Source organism: Adelges cooleyi, unplaced genomic scaffold (assembly GCF_023614345.1).
Source record: "Adelges cooleyi isolate 19-005CV unplaced genomic scaffold, UGA_ACOO_1.1 ACOO_flye_CR_arks_rails_tigmint_CR_PRNA_2, whole genome shotgun sequence".
In the NCBI taxonomy this organism is placed as follows: domain Eukaryota; kingdom Metazoa; phylum Arthropoda; class Insecta; order Hemiptera; family Adelgidae; genus Adelges; species Adelges cooleyi.
The window spans coordinates 399692-419655 of record NW_026095860.1 but is presented as its reverse complement, the minus strand read 5'-3'; the positions used below and the strand labels follow the sequence as shown (position 1 = coordinate 419655).

At 36.5% G+C, this 19964-nt stretch overlaps 1 protein-coding gene across 2 annotated transcripts in view; it reads right to left on the bottom strand.

The window, feature by feature from the left end:
- The window catches only part of LOC126833224 (uncharacterized), a 120197-nt gene extending 104148 nt beyond the window's left edge, over nucleotides 1–16049 (bottom strand). For both annotated transcript variants that reach the window (XM_050564421.1, XM_050564422.1), the window contains exons 1-2: nucleotides 15654–16049; nucleotides 3699–3754 (exon numbers count right to left, since the gene is read on the bottom strand). In XM_050564421.1, the coding sequence (XP_050420378.1) occupies nucleotides 3699–3754; nucleotides 15654–15666 (69 nt within the window). In that variant the 5' untranslated portion in view covers nucleotides 15667–16049. The remainder of the gene's footprint in view (nucleotides 1–3698; nucleotides 3755–15653) is intronic.
- Nucleotides 16050–19964: the final 3915 nt, after the last annotated feature.

Below are 19964 nucleotides of genomic sequence, written 5' to 3'. Positions count from 1 at the left end.
ATACCCGTTGCTCGAACGCGGGATGTCCGAGTCATTGTTTCTTTAAAAAGTGTTTGAACACTTACACGGGTTAAACACCGTTTTCGAGTGCGCCGCCGCTTCGAGTCTGAATGGATAATAATATTCCCATGAGTGTATATATGTACTATGTTATACGGCCGGCCATAAAACCCGTACGGTTCGGGTTACCGGACTCGGTAATGCGTTTTTGGTGGCATAACGGTTGTGCGAGCCAATCCGAGCACCGTGTTGGGCCTATACAGGGTGTCCCAAAAAGAATGGTGGGGTTTCAAACGGAACTTGACAACTCCATCTTTCATTCAAGCCCTACCGGAGCGCTGTAGGTCCAATACTTTACAACCTACAGCCGTTTGAAACCCCGTCATTTGTTTTTGGGACACCCTACATTCTTCGGTAACACGTTTTTTATTTAGAATTTGTAAAAAAACCACTCTTGATTTTGCGAACAGTGGCCGAGAACTATTTGCCACCGCAAGAGGTGCAGCAGCGTTCCTGGATGAGTTTTTTATTATTCATTTTTTTTTTTCTTCAATTTTATTACTCCCCGAGGCGATTAAACGAAAAACTCATATTATCATGTAGAGGTACCTACCCAAGACCGGTGTGACAATCCGTGGTAACGCGTATCGTCACGTCCGTCTACGCATATGTATATCCGTGCACATAAAACCCCACATCGGTGGTCACGACGCCCGGAGACTTGAACTTGGCTAGCATTTACCACACACACACACACATCATTACAACCAGCATAATAGATAATATTATACAGACATTATCCTTGAACTTGAGGGGGCGAACCGTAGCTGTATCCATAGCCGTCGTCTCGGTTGTATTGTTTTCGCACCGTGCTAAACGCGTTTATTCACGGCAGTTTCACACCAGACACATATTATTATTGTCCCCTCGACAAACGGAAGTTTACAAAACCGATCGATTTAATATGGGCTTTTTTAGATGGTTTTTTAATTTAATTTTTCTACATCCCGTCTATGACTTGTGTGTGTGTGTGTGTGTGTACACAAACCTTGCGCAAAAACGGTCGATTTCGTCGGCTAACTCGCAATCGCCAGACACTGCGCTCTCAAAGGAATACATAAAAAAAAAATAATATCATAATAAAAAAGAACATCACGACTTAAGGGGGCGAACGACTCGCCGTGCCCGACCACAATGGGAAACGACAAAGACTATTTACTGAACATAAACGGTTACTATATAGGTAAAAACTCTTGAAGAGTTGTGACGCCAAGGAAGAAAATAGATAAAACAATATTCCAATATCAAATCCGTCTAGAAAATGTATTCACAAAGAAAACGGTTTTATTATATTAGGTAGTACTTAAAAAAAAACTCATAGCTCACAACAATTTGATAGTATTGCACTAGTCAAAGTCTCCAGCGAAAACTTTAGTTGTAACCATTAAGTTTATGGGGCGATTGTCAAGCAAATTATTACTTATTGTTATATAACTTTTTTTTTTTTAATAACCAAAAATATGAGTTTCGAAACGAGAATGACAAATTGAACCTACCAGTCGCTGATAACCAGTTTTGAATAATTACATTTGGGAATATGATTAGCGTTGGAAATCCATAATATGAGAGGAGAAGCGGATTCGAGTAGTGCACTTAGACAGTGCTGACTGCTCTCTCTCTCTCTCCGCCTACGCTTTTAAACGATTATAATAACTTGAAGAGTGATTTTTCAAAACTGGTTGTCGTTATCGTTTTATTGACCCAACTATCGGTGACCATTACCACAATTATTACCGCCATCTTAAAGAAATATGTTTGATTTGACCAAAATCTTAGGTCTAGCACAGACGCCGCCGTTAAGTTCATTTCGTCCCTCGACCGACCCTTAAAAAAACCGTGAGTTTTTTTTTTATTCAAAAGGTATGATAGATACCTTACACAATATGTCTATACAGATGAACTGGACGGGTTTAACGGGCACGCACTGAGGCGAGGGCAGGGAGGCGCTTAACTGATTTTATCGTGTCTCTAATCATTCTTAAAATATGCATGCGTATTAACGACCGCTACCAAAATGGACCTCAATCATAATAATAATATTTGTATATTTTACCTACTCGACTACTCGTATAATGTTTTACATTAGCCCAGGAATGCGGCCGGAGATCCTCGGTCGCTTGTGTTTCACTTAACATACTATTTTTAATGTTTTTAATATTTTGTAACGATTAGGTAAACCGTTTTTACCACGCTTTGTTGTTAATATATTATAATATATATCCCAAAGGATGTGATACAACGCACCTACCCAACAAACGAAGGACAAACAGAAAAACGACTTTGGCATAATGTACATTTAATGTACTAGAGAATTAACGCCGGTAATTCGCCCAAGACATCATTGTGTTTTAAAATAACTTAACAAGCGTTTTTGTTCGGATCTTGAGCGCTTTAATGGTATTGCTACACACGAAACAAGTGAAATAGGTAAGAAATTGCACAAATCATGCAAACACACTACAGTATTTAAATGGCGATGCGTTGGAAGAACCGCCCACGGCTGTTGTCCTTTTACGGGCTACTATAAAACGGAAATTGGGGTCCATTGTAATTATCGGTGTCATCAATTTACATAGTAATGTTTTAGTTAATTAAAAAACCACCACCAATGGTCGTTACGACACTTTTAAGCGCGGAGTACGTGCAACGTGTGTAATTGGACAGGACTAGGTGTATTGTGTTAAGTAGATGTCGATAAGACCTATAGTACAACAATGTATAAGACTGTGTACACGGTTTTCGTTTCGTTTTTAATGAGGACCTAATGATGGGCCGAGGGGGTGGGGGAAATACTAGCGTTGTTATTTATAATTATAACGTCAGTTTTTTTTTCCTTTTTATAATAGTTGCAAAAAACCAACACCATTGTTCGCCCCGCACCGTCCGAAGGATACAACGAAAAAAGAGGCATCGCGGTGCAAAATGAATACGGTGAACATATATTAAAATAATATGTAATAATATAGCGGGCAACCTTCCTCCAGTGTATGTGTATCTCAAGAACACTTTTAAATTAAAACACACATTGTTTGGGCTAACGATGGACGTCAAAACACGGGTGATTAACATCGGCCTTGGCGGTAAATTAAAATCGGTTACATATTGCGTGAATTTCCTTAGAATTAAAAAAAACATTTGTTTCGATAGTTTATGGAAGGAGAAAAAAAACAGCTTTTTTTCTATCCGACGCGAATTTCCGCAACGGTTTCTTCGTCGTCGAGAAAACAGACTAGTAAGAAATTAATACTAGAATAGATCATCCACAGGGGTGTGATCCCTGCAATTAATATAATATACACATTTATACATATTATGTATCATATATACACTCAAGAAACCGGTTAGTAATAAGTACCATTGCAATACTTTCTCTTGGCGTTGCCGAACACACAAGGTTGTGTCGCCGACGTTTTGTAGGTGGTGTTTTTTTTTTCTTCTATATTATTATTACACGTTATTATGTGTACGATGAACCGCCGTCGTGCTTTTCCGGTTTTCAATGTCGCTTAACGTTTCATTAGGGAACAAAAAAAACACATCATCTAAACGTCTTTAGGCCTAACAGGACCTGATGTATCCTCGAGAGACGACGGTAATTAAAATGATACTAAGTACTAACAGTAGTAATAATTACTCACCAAACTGACGAATTGCCACAGCCACAGCACTGCGGGCAGCAGGCATTTCATTTTCACTGAAAAAAACCAAAAAATAAAACAATGAGTCATTATTATAGTATATTAATTAATGGTAGTCGCCTAATAGAAAATTCCACGTGGATATTGCTCGGCGGTCATTGTGATGACTCTGTCCGGTCGCCGGTTGATGTACCGTGCATATTAAACAGCCTAAGTATGATAATAGTATTACTGTACACGGTGCAACAATCGTTTAACGGTTTGATATTAATTTTAAATCGAGCACGGGTGTCGCGTGTCCCGGGACAAACGGGCGTTCGGTAATTAATTTAATGTACTTTCCAATTTCAATACGGTTTCATTGAAAACCAGTTCGTGATCTGCTCCGAGTGCGGTGTTTCTTGTGTTTTGTACGCCAAAAATCTGGGCCAATAGTCTTAGAGGGAATGAGGAGGAGGAGAGCAGGGTTACTGTCATGCCAAATATGAAACACACGCCTTCTTCGTATATCACCCACGATATCTTTCACTACATCGGCGGCTCCCATACGTCACAACAACGTTGTGTTTCACTTTCTATTGCCCACTTTGTATTTTAAAGACAATTGCCCGTTTGTTTTTACTATAGGTACCTAATATTGTGTTGTACAATACCGCCGCACAGTGGTCAATGGACCGCTCGTGCGAATCAAAGCAAGTAGTGTAATATACGTCTTGTACTATGATCACTATACCGGATTCTACTTCGGTGGACATTATATAATATCACTAACGGCATAGTTTGAAATAGTACCCTGAAGGTACTTTATTGGGCCCAAAAATTGAAAAGTTTACCACTTCCTCTTCAAAACGCCCAAAAAGTTAGACTACAGAGGGTTTAGACTAGTTCAAATTCTTCTAAACTTGTTCAGGCTCTGTAAAAATGTCAGCAACCAATCGGGCATTGCCCCCAAATAAGGTTTATAATTTTTATTGAAATCCTGAGGGAGCTTTTAGATTAGGTTAGGTAAGGTCAGGTTGGGTTAGGTTGGACTAGGTTAGGTTAGGTTAGGTTAAAAGATCTTCAAAAGGTCTGAACTACCTTAGCCTATTATAGAAAGACTACCCACCCTAAACGCCTATCTATCAACACTCATACAAAATATACAGTTTTATAGACATTGACAATGCTTGATTAGATCACAACACTGTGCTGACATTTTTTTATTTGTTTTACCATTCGAATATATATATATATATATTTCAATAATTATAATATACATATAACATTATTTTCACAGTATGTGTACCGCGTCTGTGGAAAAAATATTAAAGCATATTCGACACATGGACAACCGTAACGATACGATTTTAACCGGATAACGAGCGCAGTGTCAAAATATTTGATACACTATGATTTTGTGGTTTTTAATAGTGTATTTTTTTTTTTGGAAAACGCATCTACAATTAACGAATGTGCAGGAAAAAAAACCCAGAGTGTGTTAACAAATGGGTTTACTCGGTACACACAAGCAGAACGGAATTTTCTCACATGTGTGTGTGTGTTTATACACACACAGTGTCGCGCTTAAGAAAATGGAAAAAAAAATCATGGAGATTCGGTCGACCGCTTTGCGGTTTTTTTTTTTCAAGTATTCATTTATCACCGACAGTATAAACAATACTGTATACCTATATGTGTATACTTAACTTGAGCGTGTTGTAACTTTGTGGATTAGTTTTGTAATCTCCACGTCAGGTATACAACGTGTGTGTTTGTCTTTTGCAGAGCAAACAACCCTTTATTCTAAACTGCACCCCCTCCTGGCTCTGTTATCTACATCCCGTGGTGACCTATGTTAACGTTGTTTTTCTTGGGGTACATCTTATGAAATCACAAACATTGATAAGAGGATTATAACATCTAGTGGTAGGTACAATTAAAAACCGCACGGATGTTTGTTGTGTGTGTCCTGTGTGCGGTTTCGACAATGTCAAGGACCGCGTTCGGATTCACTTGATCGGTTGTGCAGCCACATTGTATAAGTGCTACCGGTGAAGATTTTTCGAGTGCACCGATGACTTCCAACACCGACGTCCTTGAGTCGGTCTGATGGTCGGATCGAACACTGTTTTTTTTTTTTTTTTGTTCCCATTGTCTCTAAGCCTATTACAAATGAAGTGCACGACGATCGCTCTGACAGGAAACAGTCGGTCGACCAATTATCATACAAACAGTTCGTTAACGCCGGTCTCGATTATTATTATTATGTATTAGTTGTTGTACGTTGACACGACAGGAGGTGCTCTAATCAAATAAACCGTGTCTTCGGTCGTTGCCTCTCCCGTCGTTGAGATGGTTAGTTTCAGGCCAGAACGCTGGAGAACATACGGGATGGATCCTAACCGTACTCGGTTATTGTTGGTATCTTTAGTACAGAAAAATGTAGCAAAATCGGATCGAAGCATTCGTTAAACTTCAATGAGACTTCATCACAATCCAAGTACAGTGTGAACCAGCAAAATCCTATTCGAGAAAACGCTTCGATGTGGATACTGGACTTCACTTTGGCAATTTCTTACCACGCTGGCTAGGACAATGTTTGGTTCGGACTGTGCCGGTTTACACTGTACTTGGCGGCAATGGCGTGGAAGCTAAAAAATCGATAAAATAACGTAGCAGTGCGATTTACCTAAACGGATCGAAAACGGCAAACCGCATTCGGACCACCAACAGATATATTATAAAGGTCGGTGGAAATAGACAAGGAGATTTATCATCGCAGGGGTGTTGCATGTGCGCCGCATGAGGTGTGAGCTCCGGCCACGGTCGCCTACGCCTCGCGACAATTGATATAAAGGTCAGGGACCGACAGAAAGGTGGATTTGCAGGTGCAGGTGAACTACTAAAGGAAGAACATTTAGAGCACACCTTGCGGGGTGGCTGGCACATACTACACCCACGGGTATTTCTCGGTAATTAGGACATTCTCATGTCCTTAATACAGCCGGTTCAGGGTTTTCGGCGCTGTTGTCGTCAGACGGCTCTATAATAATTATTATGCGGAGGCCCCACTGTCGATAATTTGGTTAAAATTAATAAAAAAAAATTGCGGTTTCCCGCAAGGTCGAGAATCCGTCCAAACGTGAAGCATCGCGACCGTTCCACCGTGAACGACGGCCAACGCGGTAGCGTTACGCTAACGATACATTAATACCGGCGCAATAAAATAACACAGTAGTAAACTGAATGATACAAAAAAAAAAAAGAAGCCAGCACAGTAGGACAAAGTGGGAAAGGAAAAAATGTATAGAAGCCAAAAATGTGTTAAACAATTGTATATTTACTGTTGGGGTTGTTAGCATTGGCTCTATACGTTTAGGGTTGGTCGTCCACCTAACATCAACAACTCAATGAAAATAGTTTGCAGACACCTCTTGTCAAGGTGTAATGTCTACTATTTTTTGAGGGGGTTTCCTAAATAAAAAATTGACAGATGTTTAGCTACAATCCAACTTCCACCCCTTAAGACATACGACTTTATTTCAAAAAGGTTTTTGATACTCATTTGTTTGGTTTGTCAACGTCCAACAAATTTAGATCTAATTTGTGTTGTTTTCTTTGTCAAAATTATTACATAGTAGTATTACTATTGTCATCATCTGCCGTCACGCATTAATTGCAACTCCGGTAAGTAGTTATTGCGGTCGTCCGGAAAGTATAAAAAAAAAAGACTCGGACAAAACAATTTTTTTACCTGCACCGCTTTTATGATCGCGTCCCAGACGTCATAAACATTTTTTAAACAATTACACTGCATACCGGATAACTTTATTATTGTATATATTTTTTTCCCCTTCAATGAAAACTGCGAATTTTTTCCGGCCAAGCTCCGTTCTGTCCGACGCACTCGAAGGACTTACAAGCGCAATATATATGTATACTACTCTCGTTAACCGGATAGGAAAAAAAAATGCAATAATTGCTCTGGTAAAATACATATTATAGTATAGGCGTCTTGGGCGTGGGAAGCAAACCATTACCTCGGATCCGATCGGCATTGTCGCCCTTGATAACGGCGTGACCCTGTTGTTATGAGCTTTAATAAATAAACAAAAACCGTATAGTTCTCATTCAAATACCCTTCCACCATCCACCAAGTCAAGCGATTAAATGATAACACGGTTCGACCAAAATTTAGGGCGGGTCTTGTCCAAAAGATCAAACCAATCTTGTCCGATAGATATGTTTTTCACGAGGAATCCAAAGCTGTCTTCAAAATTGTTCTGGCACGTCAAGTTTCTGGGAAAATAAATGTTAAAATCGGAAAAACCCCTGAAAACCCTGCTATTCCAAAAGTAAAATTGTTCATAAAAACTATAGCATAATATACTCAATTTTTGATCAATGTGTTTTATTTTCAGTATTTTCAGGGTTTTAAAAAAATGATTATGCTATTATTTGTATAAGGCATTTATCGTTTCAGTGTTTGTTTCATAGCGGTTTGAATTTTATGGGAACAATTTTATTTTCAAAAATAGCAGTATTTCAGGGTTTTCCCCGACATTAACATATATTTTCTCAGAAACTCAGATTCCTCAAAATCCATTGGACAAAGTTGCTTTCATCCTTTGGACAAAAAACCCTTGCCTACATTACAAAACTGTTATTATTCACATATTGTTCGTGCTTATAAATTACCATACATTATGATATAACGAAGAACTTGATGTGTACATTACAGTACCTAGTTTTTTCTCGCACGTCTGGTAAACATTTTAAATACTTAAGTGTTACAAAAAAACTAAATTTTATTATTATTATTATTATTATTATTAGACTTGCGCAACGGTACACGTTGTGATGTACATAATAATATTAGGAATGTGTATTTAGCAACGGACCGGCTTGTTTGACAGCGACTTGTTAATTTTATGCGGGAAAAACAAACTGTATTATAACTGTTGTTTTTTGTAGAGAATTTGTTTTTAACAAAAACCTGGGCGTTTGCAATGTTTGGACAGACAAACCGTTGTGGACATATTATCATCTTTTTATGGTTTTTTTCACAGCCTCTCGTGACGACAATTATTATCATTCGAGTCGATAAACTTTCGGAATTTCTCTAGCCGGTTTCACGGATTTCCATTTGCCGTTTTCGGCAACCCTGCGCCAAATGCTGTGTCCAACGCCCAAAATTGGTCTCTCTCGGCCAAATACGGTTCTCTTGATCGTCTGAAGTCATTACTCACCGGGAGAAAGTGCCCACATCCACACAAACAATAAATCCAAACTCGCATGCGCCTTAACAACAATAATATTATGTACACAAACACACACACACACACAACATATTAGGTACAACCGTCTGGGAGACCATCGTGTCCGCTGGGTACATGTATAAATTTACCTCAAGGTGATCTTCTGGTATTATAATAATAATAATAAAAAAAAAAAAACATTATAATAATGCAATGCGATCAAGTGTGTTCGTGGCGCGGCCGGTCGTAAAACGACAGCGCTTAAACCGACAAATTTAATAGTATTTTCATAGTGTTTTGTGGTCGTATTATGTATTATTATAATGGCGAAAAATCATAAGAGGAACAGCCGGCCGACAATAACTATAAATAGGCATTTAGTAAACTTTAAAGCGTTCGTTCTACCATAGATTAGAATATACACTATAGATTAACAACGCATGTGGAACGGCTGAAAGCTTAGTTTTTCTGTCAATAAGGCTCAGAATGGATTTTAATGCCGGTGGATCACATAATATGTGTTATTCTGTCTTTAGCCATGCCACACGTTTCCACCACCCTTGCCACCATTGAGCGCTCCCAGTGTCCCACGGGCATTGTTTATCTATAGTATATTTTATCCATGTGTCCACTCGCTCTTCCTGCTCTCCCGGTTCCTTATTCCCTATTATTCTACAAAATGCTTCCCTAAACCGTCTAATGAGTATACTGCCATGACCTCTAGATATTGTTTTTAGTTATAGTCGTATAATTGCCAACCATTTTGATATTGTCACGTTAAGTAATGACAGGCAACTATTGTTTTTTTTTATTTTTTATTGTAATTCCAATCGGACCGACGATATTCGCCAATATTTATTTATGATATATTTTTTTTTTCGAGAGATTTCGCAACGGTGACGCAACGGATCAGCGGATCGTGTAAACTGACATTTCGTGCATCGTTGATCTTGGACAGAGCGAAAGTGAATAATATAATACATATCGTTATGATAATTTGATTTTGCACTTGTGCAGACAATATTAACCAACACACTGACTTATGCGGCCGAGTTTTTTTTTAAGCGGGACGACCTCTCAGATCAGCTTGCCCGTTTACGAATATTGTACACTTGTAATGAAAACAAAAACCAACCGACGATCTCGACAGATTCCTTCCGCGTTATATGTATAATACACTAATATATTATATGTTTAATATATTGCATGTACATTATAATGTTTTTTATGAACGGTGGTCGCCCAAATAAACGTGCGTTCGCCGACCGGCTCGGTCGGTAGCTACGTTGGCAATTACATATTATTACTATTAGCAGTAGGTAATAGTAATAATAATACGAGTACATGAAAAACGTGTCGCAACCCGAGTGCGGTCGTTAAAACCCTTTACATATATTATGTCTATGTAGACTATATTATATTTTTATTGCCAGTATATCTGAGTCTGTGTTAAAAAAATAAAAAATCAGTTGACCGGATCAAAAAAAAGGTCGCCACGACTGGCTTGGAAAAGATAATATTTCACTTTCAAATCAGCTGTTCTCCCACACAAGCCCGATGTTGTAGTGTGTATATTTATTTTTTTATACATACATACATAACATATTCACCGTCTTGTCTTTTGGAAAGAAAGTAAAACGGACCGCGTTATAATAGTATATTATAAGACACAAGACGGCGGCTATTATTTAAGGCGGCCTTGTCCGCGGTGACGATTCAAACGATTCATGACTATTACCATCACCTATTGCATCGTTTGCGTTAGGTCAATGTTTTTAAGTACTTGCCCATAATGTATTATTATGTACGTGCTACCGGATGGCCGCGCCGTTTTCGCCGGGTGACTTTTGTCCTGTCAACATATAAATCTTGTCGATTCCGAAGGCCGACAATGATAGTTATTACCCGCCATGACTGTTTGTAAAAAGGATTGCATTCCATTGATTTGTATTAAAACCTATGTGTGCACAACCCGAGGCCGTTCGACTTGGGTGAGAAATTGCCAAAAACGGACGGCCACTGCTCTTGTTTAGGTGTACTTTTGAGAGTTGCGCAAAAAAATGTAAGAAGAGAGCGAAAACTTAGAGAAATTAGTCAACTCAACTAGTCATTTGTATTATCCAATCTAATAGTAGATAATATATAATATATAACTTGTACTTTCCTTGTACGGATACTTATTATGAAACTAGAGTGATTATTGCAGAACACATGCGCGACCCGACCGCAGTTTGACGGAACGGTCAAAACGTTACTCTAATGAAACCAACCAAACGGTTATTTTTTTTTTTTGCGGTAGTACTTAGCTGTCGGTACTCGACCCTAAAGATACCTAATATTAAAAAAAAAAAAAAAACACTACAAAATTGGGGGGAGGGGCGGGCCATAATTAAGTATCGGTTACAACAGGTACATCACACACAACCGTATAATCATTTTTCGGTCAACGATAACACTTGTATTTTTTTTATGCGTTTCCAATGCGGGACCCTCATGGCTTGTGCAACGGCTTCCTCTTTTTCGGGATTTCCTATTCTCAATACACACAAATAGGACAAAATGTAAATAACCACACACACCCATATGAACACAGCGACATGGCGATGATTGGTAGTAATAATAATAATACGGTATTTAATGTCGCCAAGGGCGCGATGGCGCAATTCACTATGACGGCTCGTTAAGTTTAACATAGAATATCAGCCAGTTACACGAAATTACAACTAGAAAAACATAATAATATCGTTGCCCGGTTGGCTTTTTCCGGTGGCCGAGACCATAGTGCATGTGTGACCGTGAAGGACGGGCCCTACCCTTAAGAGCGAATCCGTATGATTGTTATTGAGAAAAGGAAAAAAAAAACACTTCATATTCAACGCTGGCCGATACAATAAAGACAATGGTCTTGGAATTCCGGCTCTATTCTGAATATTATAATAATTGTTCAGTTTCCTCGACGGTGCTCTGTTAATCAATCACTTCACCACCGGCCGGGGCCGACCAGTACAACAATAGCCTTCGAATGTAGCACCCTGTAGCACCCTATGTAAAATAATACTGAACCACGACTGTTACATTATCGCTTTCGTCGGTGTTTAATATTTCTACCCTCTGCGTTTTAATTTGATCACCTTAGATCTGTGACCCATCAAAGGTAGGCCAACGAAGACGTTACAGCCGGTGTATAATATTGTACAAACGATACCGTTGTATATTATATCATTTGTATATAGTGTTACAGTAAAAAAAAAAACAAAAATTAAACGGATAACTCGATGATTTACCTTTGCTGGGCGGACGTGTTGCGGTATAAGCGAACCGAGTCGGTTTTTTAACGCGTGCCCGCATATAATAACACTTATAACCCGGCGCCGTGACTATGCAAAAATCAACCGTAGTCTCCATATTATATTACACATTATACACAATAATAATAATAATAATAATATAGGTGAAAACTGCCAAAACCGCAATATTATTCCCTCGAAAGTACCCACGCGCCAATTGGATCGTCTCTGCCCCCCCATTCGGAACTAGTGTGTATTTTTCGCTTACCTAGCCTCGTAAAGCCATCAAATTCATATTAATAGTATTACATTGTAACAGTTTTCATAAAGTATTAACCTTACACTGCCCCATTGCACGGGGTCGGCCACCCTAGTCCTATACACCTGCATAGAGCTCTATTTGGATAATGTAAATATGCACACGGACCCAACGGCGAGTAAACAAGTCTGCCAAGTCGTTAGTGAGTGAAACGGTAGCGAAAATCAATTAGACAGAAAAATGACAAAATATTTATCATAGCGGTACAATGCAAGCCAATAGCGCACGCCTCTATTGTTTTTGTAACAATATCGCATATAAAGTCATTGAATCGGTTACTACATATTGTCGCCGTACTAACCGCTAACGAGCATTAAACACTTGAAGTGTATTCATGTCGTTAATCTAGAAAACAGTGTCGTGTGTGTAGAAAGAAAAAAAAATAAGGTGTAATGACTTGACACAAATGCATAAAGATGCGTTCTTCTTTGCGAGAGACAACGGTTTATCTACATGATAAAATATCGCTGAAAATTTGGAATATTGAAACAAAAACTCTAATTGTCAATTGGATTAAATTAAAAAGAGGTTTTAACCGATTTCGACCGTGTCAACAGATTTACCGGTTAATTAATTGTAAAAGCTATAATTTGTTTTGTGAATGAAAGCCATTTGGGTTTATTTTACACCAACAAGCCGGTAAAAATGTCCACTGATCGTTTGGCTACTTATTACTACTTCTTGTAATTAAATGAATTAAAATTGCAATTTTTTCAAAGGTTAAGCCCCAATTTTTTTTTTTTTTTTGCATACAAAGGGCACCAGATAAAAAATCCGTTTCCTACATAACCTAGTAAAGTTGTTAAAGAAAACAGCTCTTATAATTTTACAGAACTCAAATCGGACCATCCTAAGTAGTCGACAGACCGCCTGCAGATACACTTTATTTTTTTTTTTAATTTAAAAGTGGGCGTATCCGGTGCAAAAATTTGGCATTTTTTTCCCACAGTAAGGCAAAAAAAAAAACTATGTGTATAAACTACCTATTGCAGTGACCCACGGTCGTCCTAGTACGGACAGACGCATTTCCTGTGGTGTGCCTACCGTGATTTTGCAAAATACAACACACACACACACACAGTGTTATTTTGGGAACGTTAGACAATAATAAATATAGAGAGAAAAAAAAGTAAATATTAACCGTTTCGCGGACCAATATTTATTATTGTTAATATTATTATAAATATGTTGTCTTACAGAAGCCACGCGTGTCTGCCCCGGTGCTAATGAAGCGTGAATTTATAACAATTTCCGTAACCGTTTTTACACGTTGTTTATTTTTTTTTTTTTTTGTAGATTTTTTCCTATCCCGCCCCCGCCCCCTCCCACTTTGTCGAGTAAACGCTTCATCGTACGAATTACACGTATGATTAATATCATTTTTTATTATTATTATGTTTTTTTTTTCAATATACAGGCCTCGGTTGTTACCGTTGAAAAAACGGGGGAGTCTACGAAACACATAGGTTTTGTGGTTTATAATAATCCGGGGACCTGTTGTCGGTTAACACCACCTGTTGACTGTGCACACACGGTGTGTACACGTCGGAAGTGATAATTTGAAACGTTATACATAATACAAAAAAAAAAAATAAAAAATAAAAGCCCCCAAACCTTCCCTCTAGATAGTACATTTTCCAAGCTCCACCAGAAGTGTAGAGGTTGTGGTCGTTTTATGAGTAATTTTTAATCTATATATATATATTTTTTTAATTTAGAGCATGCAGGAAATATTATTGCAATATTATCCGAGACATGTTTTTAGGCTATTTTTTTGTCGGGAAAAATGTACCAATCAATTGAACGGTTCACCCTGTATATATATATAGGTATAATTGTCGATTTAGCAAAACTACCGTTGCAAATGAGACTTGTAAACAAACTAAAGTAAGGAAGTTTGTACCCACTTGAACTGTTTTCTCGTGCGTTTCATACAATAATATGATACACCTATGGTTAAGAAAATAACAGTATTATATCATGGGCGACCATCCCCCTGCGGAGTGCCCTAACGCGGTATGTCGTTTCCTACTAAAAATTACTATCCTTGACATCAAAACGAACACGTTGAAACGTAGAGGAGACACGTGTTTTATTATAATAATATCTTATTGGTTTAAGTACCTTCGGACGCGGTCAGAAGAGGAAAACAAATCGTTATTATTATTTGAATAATGTCGACGGATAACGCGGGGGCGCGGAAACCTTCGAAACTTTATTTTTTTTTTCCTCGGTCTACGACACTCTTACTCTCTTACTACTACTCTGTACAAGACAAGTCGGTTGAAATATTATATTATATTATACTGTAACATATTGTGAAGGCTCGAACGCGCATAAATTACTTAATTGTTTCCGAACATTTGACACAACCCGACCAACTGTTGCACCGGTGTAGTAATAGTAATAACAACAATAAATACAGTCACGTTTGCTCGAGGAGCTGTTCGCCTAGGTACCTATACACAGCCAGAGGGCTGCGGTATGCGCCTAGTAAACCGTGTCCACGATGATATTATTATTATTATGAATTTTCTCTAAAAAAATTTCAGAAACACACACACACACACTCGGGTTAGGAACCCAACCGGTCTCGGCACTACGAATAATAATATTATATCACTTTCGGATCGGTTTTGCGCTATTAGAAAGTCGACCGGATCAGCTTTGCGCTTTTCTGATGTCATCGAAAACAAAAACAAATGAATATCCACGTTGAATAAAATACAAATGAAGTAATTTACCAGAAAAATCATCAAGTTGGTTGGTCACGAGACTTAAATTTGGTACACAGAAAATTTACCAAGCCAAAAAAAAAAGAGACATTTCATTATAAAATTAGGTAATTTTATAATAAAAATATTGCAACATAAATTTTGATCATTTTTCCTATCAACAAATACGTTTTTTGTCAGTTACCCAATTGAAATGTTTTAAAACAACAGGAAATTCAGATAAACAAACTTTGGCCATCGCTATGCTTAATGATAAACACACACGGTTCGCCGTTTTTGGGGGAGCCAGAGGGAATTTTTGGATTTTTTTTTTTTGGGGAAATCCTAATACCTATCATCTCTATTAAATTTAAGGATATAAAATTTTTACTAACCGTAGTTGGGCATAGTCTATCACGTTTGCTCTGCGTCCATCATATATATTTATGTATATATATATATATATATTATATCACAACACTCGAACACAAAAAAAAATTCAAAAAATCGCACAATTTTCTTTTCCTTTTCGAAACGCACTATATATATATATATATACGGCCGTATCCGAGTTGGTAATATATTTTTTTTTATTATTTAATTCGTTTGTTAATTATTATTAGCGGTGATATTATTATAAATAATATTTTTTTGTTAATTTAAGCGATTTAAAAAAAAAAAAATCTAAAAAAACTATTACTTCGTTATTATTATAAATCGAAATAAAAACCGGCGTCCACTGCGATCGACGTGCTGTGGAACTCGCGGGTTGTCGTGCAAGACTGAAAACAAGTAAGAACCCGCTGGCAGACGGACAGACAAGAGGTGGTCGCCGGTATACAGCTATTGCTATATTATGTTATACCTCCTATAATACCACCTTCGCGTGTTGATGCCCTCCTGTGCCGGTCGCCTTGCCGTGACGTCATGTGTCCACCGTAGGCAACCACTGGAACCGACGACAGATGGGCTTTTTCCTCGCACACGTCCCCGCCGAATGCTTTAAGGCAAACAAATGCATAGAAAAAATTGATGGCTAATCTAATCTGAATAATATCCGCGCCCATCCCTAAGTCGCCGCATACTAGACGGATAAGTCCACCGGGATATGGGGCCGAATTGAAATATCTTTGGAACTAAAAGTCCAGAACACCCGTGTTCTTTCTTGAAATCCAACTACAAACTTGTTAGGTGTTATGTATAATATGAGTTTTAGATTTTTAAAATTAAGTTGATTTATGTTATTATGGTAATACCGCAGTCGCCAAAAAACGCATGTAAAACACGATGGGTAAGGTTATTACATCCTAAGTTATGTTGGACCGTTATTACCCCAATCAGACTTTTTTTTTAAACACATGTATTTACATAAAATCTGTAATATTTAGGTATATTATGAGCAAATAAATGCAATCCCTGCCAGATGGTGATACATTAGAATCAGTCAGTATAGTAAAAAATTAGAAATTCCTAATTTGAGATGAGTTTTATTTTGGAAAAATATTACAACAAAAGTGATAACAAAATTGATAATTATTTTTTGGTGGGAAAAAAGTCGTTTATCATTTTGAAACATCTGGTATTAGGTTTTGGTAACAACAGTTATCAAATTATGTGCTCATCTAAATTTTAGCTATCATATTTTAAGAGATATGCCATTGACCGGTACTACCCACTGACTGGTATTCCCTCATTTTCCTCGACCTTGTATTTGCTAAGTCTATCAGTATTATAGACTACAGGCTGATCCACAGAGTTCAAAGTACTACTGGGCCCAACCCATTGAAACCCAACGAGCAAAATAAAATGACAAATTTTTAAAATTTGCATTTTTAGTAACAAATAAAATAACAATCTTTAACGAATCACCCTGACACGCAAGACTTTTTCACTGGCTTAAATGGCGTCATAAAGCCGCTTGGATGTTTTTTTTTATAAATAATAATGTTTAAAAAAAGTATGAAGAAAAAAATTTTCACAATAAAAAAACTACGGTGAGGTGTTATTGACATTGTAGAAAGACAAAATCTATATTATATATATGTATGTATTTTTTTTATGGCAAACAATAATGATGTTTAGATTTTTTTTAATTTTATTTATTTTTAGTATTTACACTTTACAGTAATAGCAGCTCTGGGTATAGGTGCGCTGTGCAGTGTGTTTTATTTGTGTTGGTTATGGAGTCCCTTTTTCTCCATTGTTTTTTTTTTTATCTGTAGACACTACTACTTGTTTTTATTAAGCTGCACAGAAAACATCACCGTCTACATTCAGGAAATACTAAAATAATACACAGATTTCGCTTAGACTTCAAGTACGTTATAATATATCCACAACAAAAATATTATTACAAAAACAATTATTCAACTTAACTATGATTGATGAACTAATTCAAAATGTTCGGTGTAGTATATCATACAACTTCAGGTCTTCAAATTGTAGGCTGACTTTTTTATTTAGATGCAACAAATTAATAAAATGTTTAGATGTTGTGATTAATGTTGCTAAAAATATATTATAACAAACTTAATCCAAAGATAGTTCGAAGACTTAAACACTATTTTGCCATAGTTCTAATTATTAATTGGTTGAAGTTGGTTTACAAGATCAACTGTTTAGGTTTTTATCATTATTGTTGTATCGAGTTAATAAGAATATTCTTGAATACATACAAAATAGGATATTATTAACAGTTAAGAAATATATATCTTGTTATTACTTATGCTTGAGATTCTAAAAACCTTTAAACTTAAAAATAGTGCTACACTTATTATTATTTCAACAGCAAATCTTTCACTAAAAAGTAAGAGTAGGTGATTTTAAAGGCGCTCGTTTTAAGTTTTTAGGTTTTTTATTATCACAAAAATTAAATTGACAAGATACAATATTATAGACATTACAAGTTCAGCGGTTTTGTGTACTTCCAAATTAATTGCACCAATGCGAGGAGGTCAGTGCGCACTTCGGTAAAACCATATAATATCATAATAATATAGTACAATGATATACAGATATTATAAAAAAATGTGGCCCCCCCCCCTCTCTTAGTGCGGGAAATAACAGGTGGTTTCCCGCGTAAGCCCGGATCGACTTTCGGTTTTCATTTTAATCATAATACATAATAATGTCTTCTATTGACCTCGTGCATTTATTATAGGTAGGTAATCGTCCTATGCGCATTTCGGATATCTGATCCGACCGTATGAGTTTTGTAATGCCTACTGCGTTTGTGTGATCTAACGAGGACAAGACAATTGCTGATGGCCGACATAGTAATTAATCTGAAACATGTTATTTTCGGTGTATATTTTTTTCCCCCGTGAAATAATTAAAAATGGGTAAAGGTTAACGTGCACACAGAAATATTGTGTACTCGCGTGAATACTTTAACACAGTTTCTCAGTAAAAAAAAAAAAAAAAAACACATACCTATTATCCAATTAAAAAACATAACATGTAGAATAATCAAGTAATTTTTCTCATCAAATATTATACCAGCAATAAAATACTGGGCGGACTTCGAAGAGTCATTCGAAGGACCGTGTAAAAAACATACAATTATGGCAGAATTTGTCCAATTTGACAATTATTAACATACTTTATTTATAACATATTTACACACATTGAACGGATTTCTTTTTTTTAACAAATTACAAATGTTTTTAGGTCGCTTAGCAAGAGATGACTGAATATCCATCAGAACCTGTCACTTAATGTTTTTTTTTTTTTTTGTCAACAAAATCGTGTAATTGTCAACAGTAATATTATTAAACGCTGCAGGTTAAATAACCCGAACATAAAAGTTAATAAGACAGCAAAAAAAATCCAAGGTCTTAAAAGTTAAAATTCCAATTTTACCTAGCTTCGTCTCGACCGTGTTAAATAAACATGGCTAAAATAATATATTAGTTCTCGGTAATGTCATTTGAAAAAACGATTACGTGTCGTACATTATGCCAGTGATTATGAATAAGTATACTTTTGGGAATAGAAAAAAAAAATTACTATACCGACCAAGTAAATCTATTCTGGACGACCATGACCCGGCATTGACCTAGGGCTATAATGTTTGACTTTTCAGTCAACCGAAAATCGCCAATTTTTTCCACTCGGAGTTCTTCTAATTGGCCTATTCGAGCTGAAAAGATTTATTTTTATTGTCTGTACAAATTTACAGTACATATTTTATGTATGCTCAGGTTACTACAAACATATTGTTCAAATCTTATTCTCAATGGAAAAGACATATTTAATTTTTTTTTAACTTATATATTAGTAGTGACATTTTTACCATAAAATTTTTTTACAAAGGGGCTGTTGGAGTAAATTTTAAATGCTTTAAATAAGTATAAATTAATTTCATTAACACTTCTTTGGTCAAGCCGAAAACAGAATTTATTAAAATTTTAAATACAGTATGTAATATAATATTGATAAGTTGTGGGGTGACATTGTGGTGGATAAAAAAAAGTATAACATTTTAAAAGAGTTCTGTCACATTAAAGTAAAATATATAGATGTACATTATTTTGGTCTTGCAATTAATGCATATTAACTCTTATGGAGCATTGAATTATATGGTTTTCTATATTCATACAAAACATGTATATATATTTTAATTAAAAACTGTTATAATGTATTCATTTGTGTTCAAAACGATAGTTACATAATCAGAAAAATTAGTTAAATCAGTCTAATTTAAA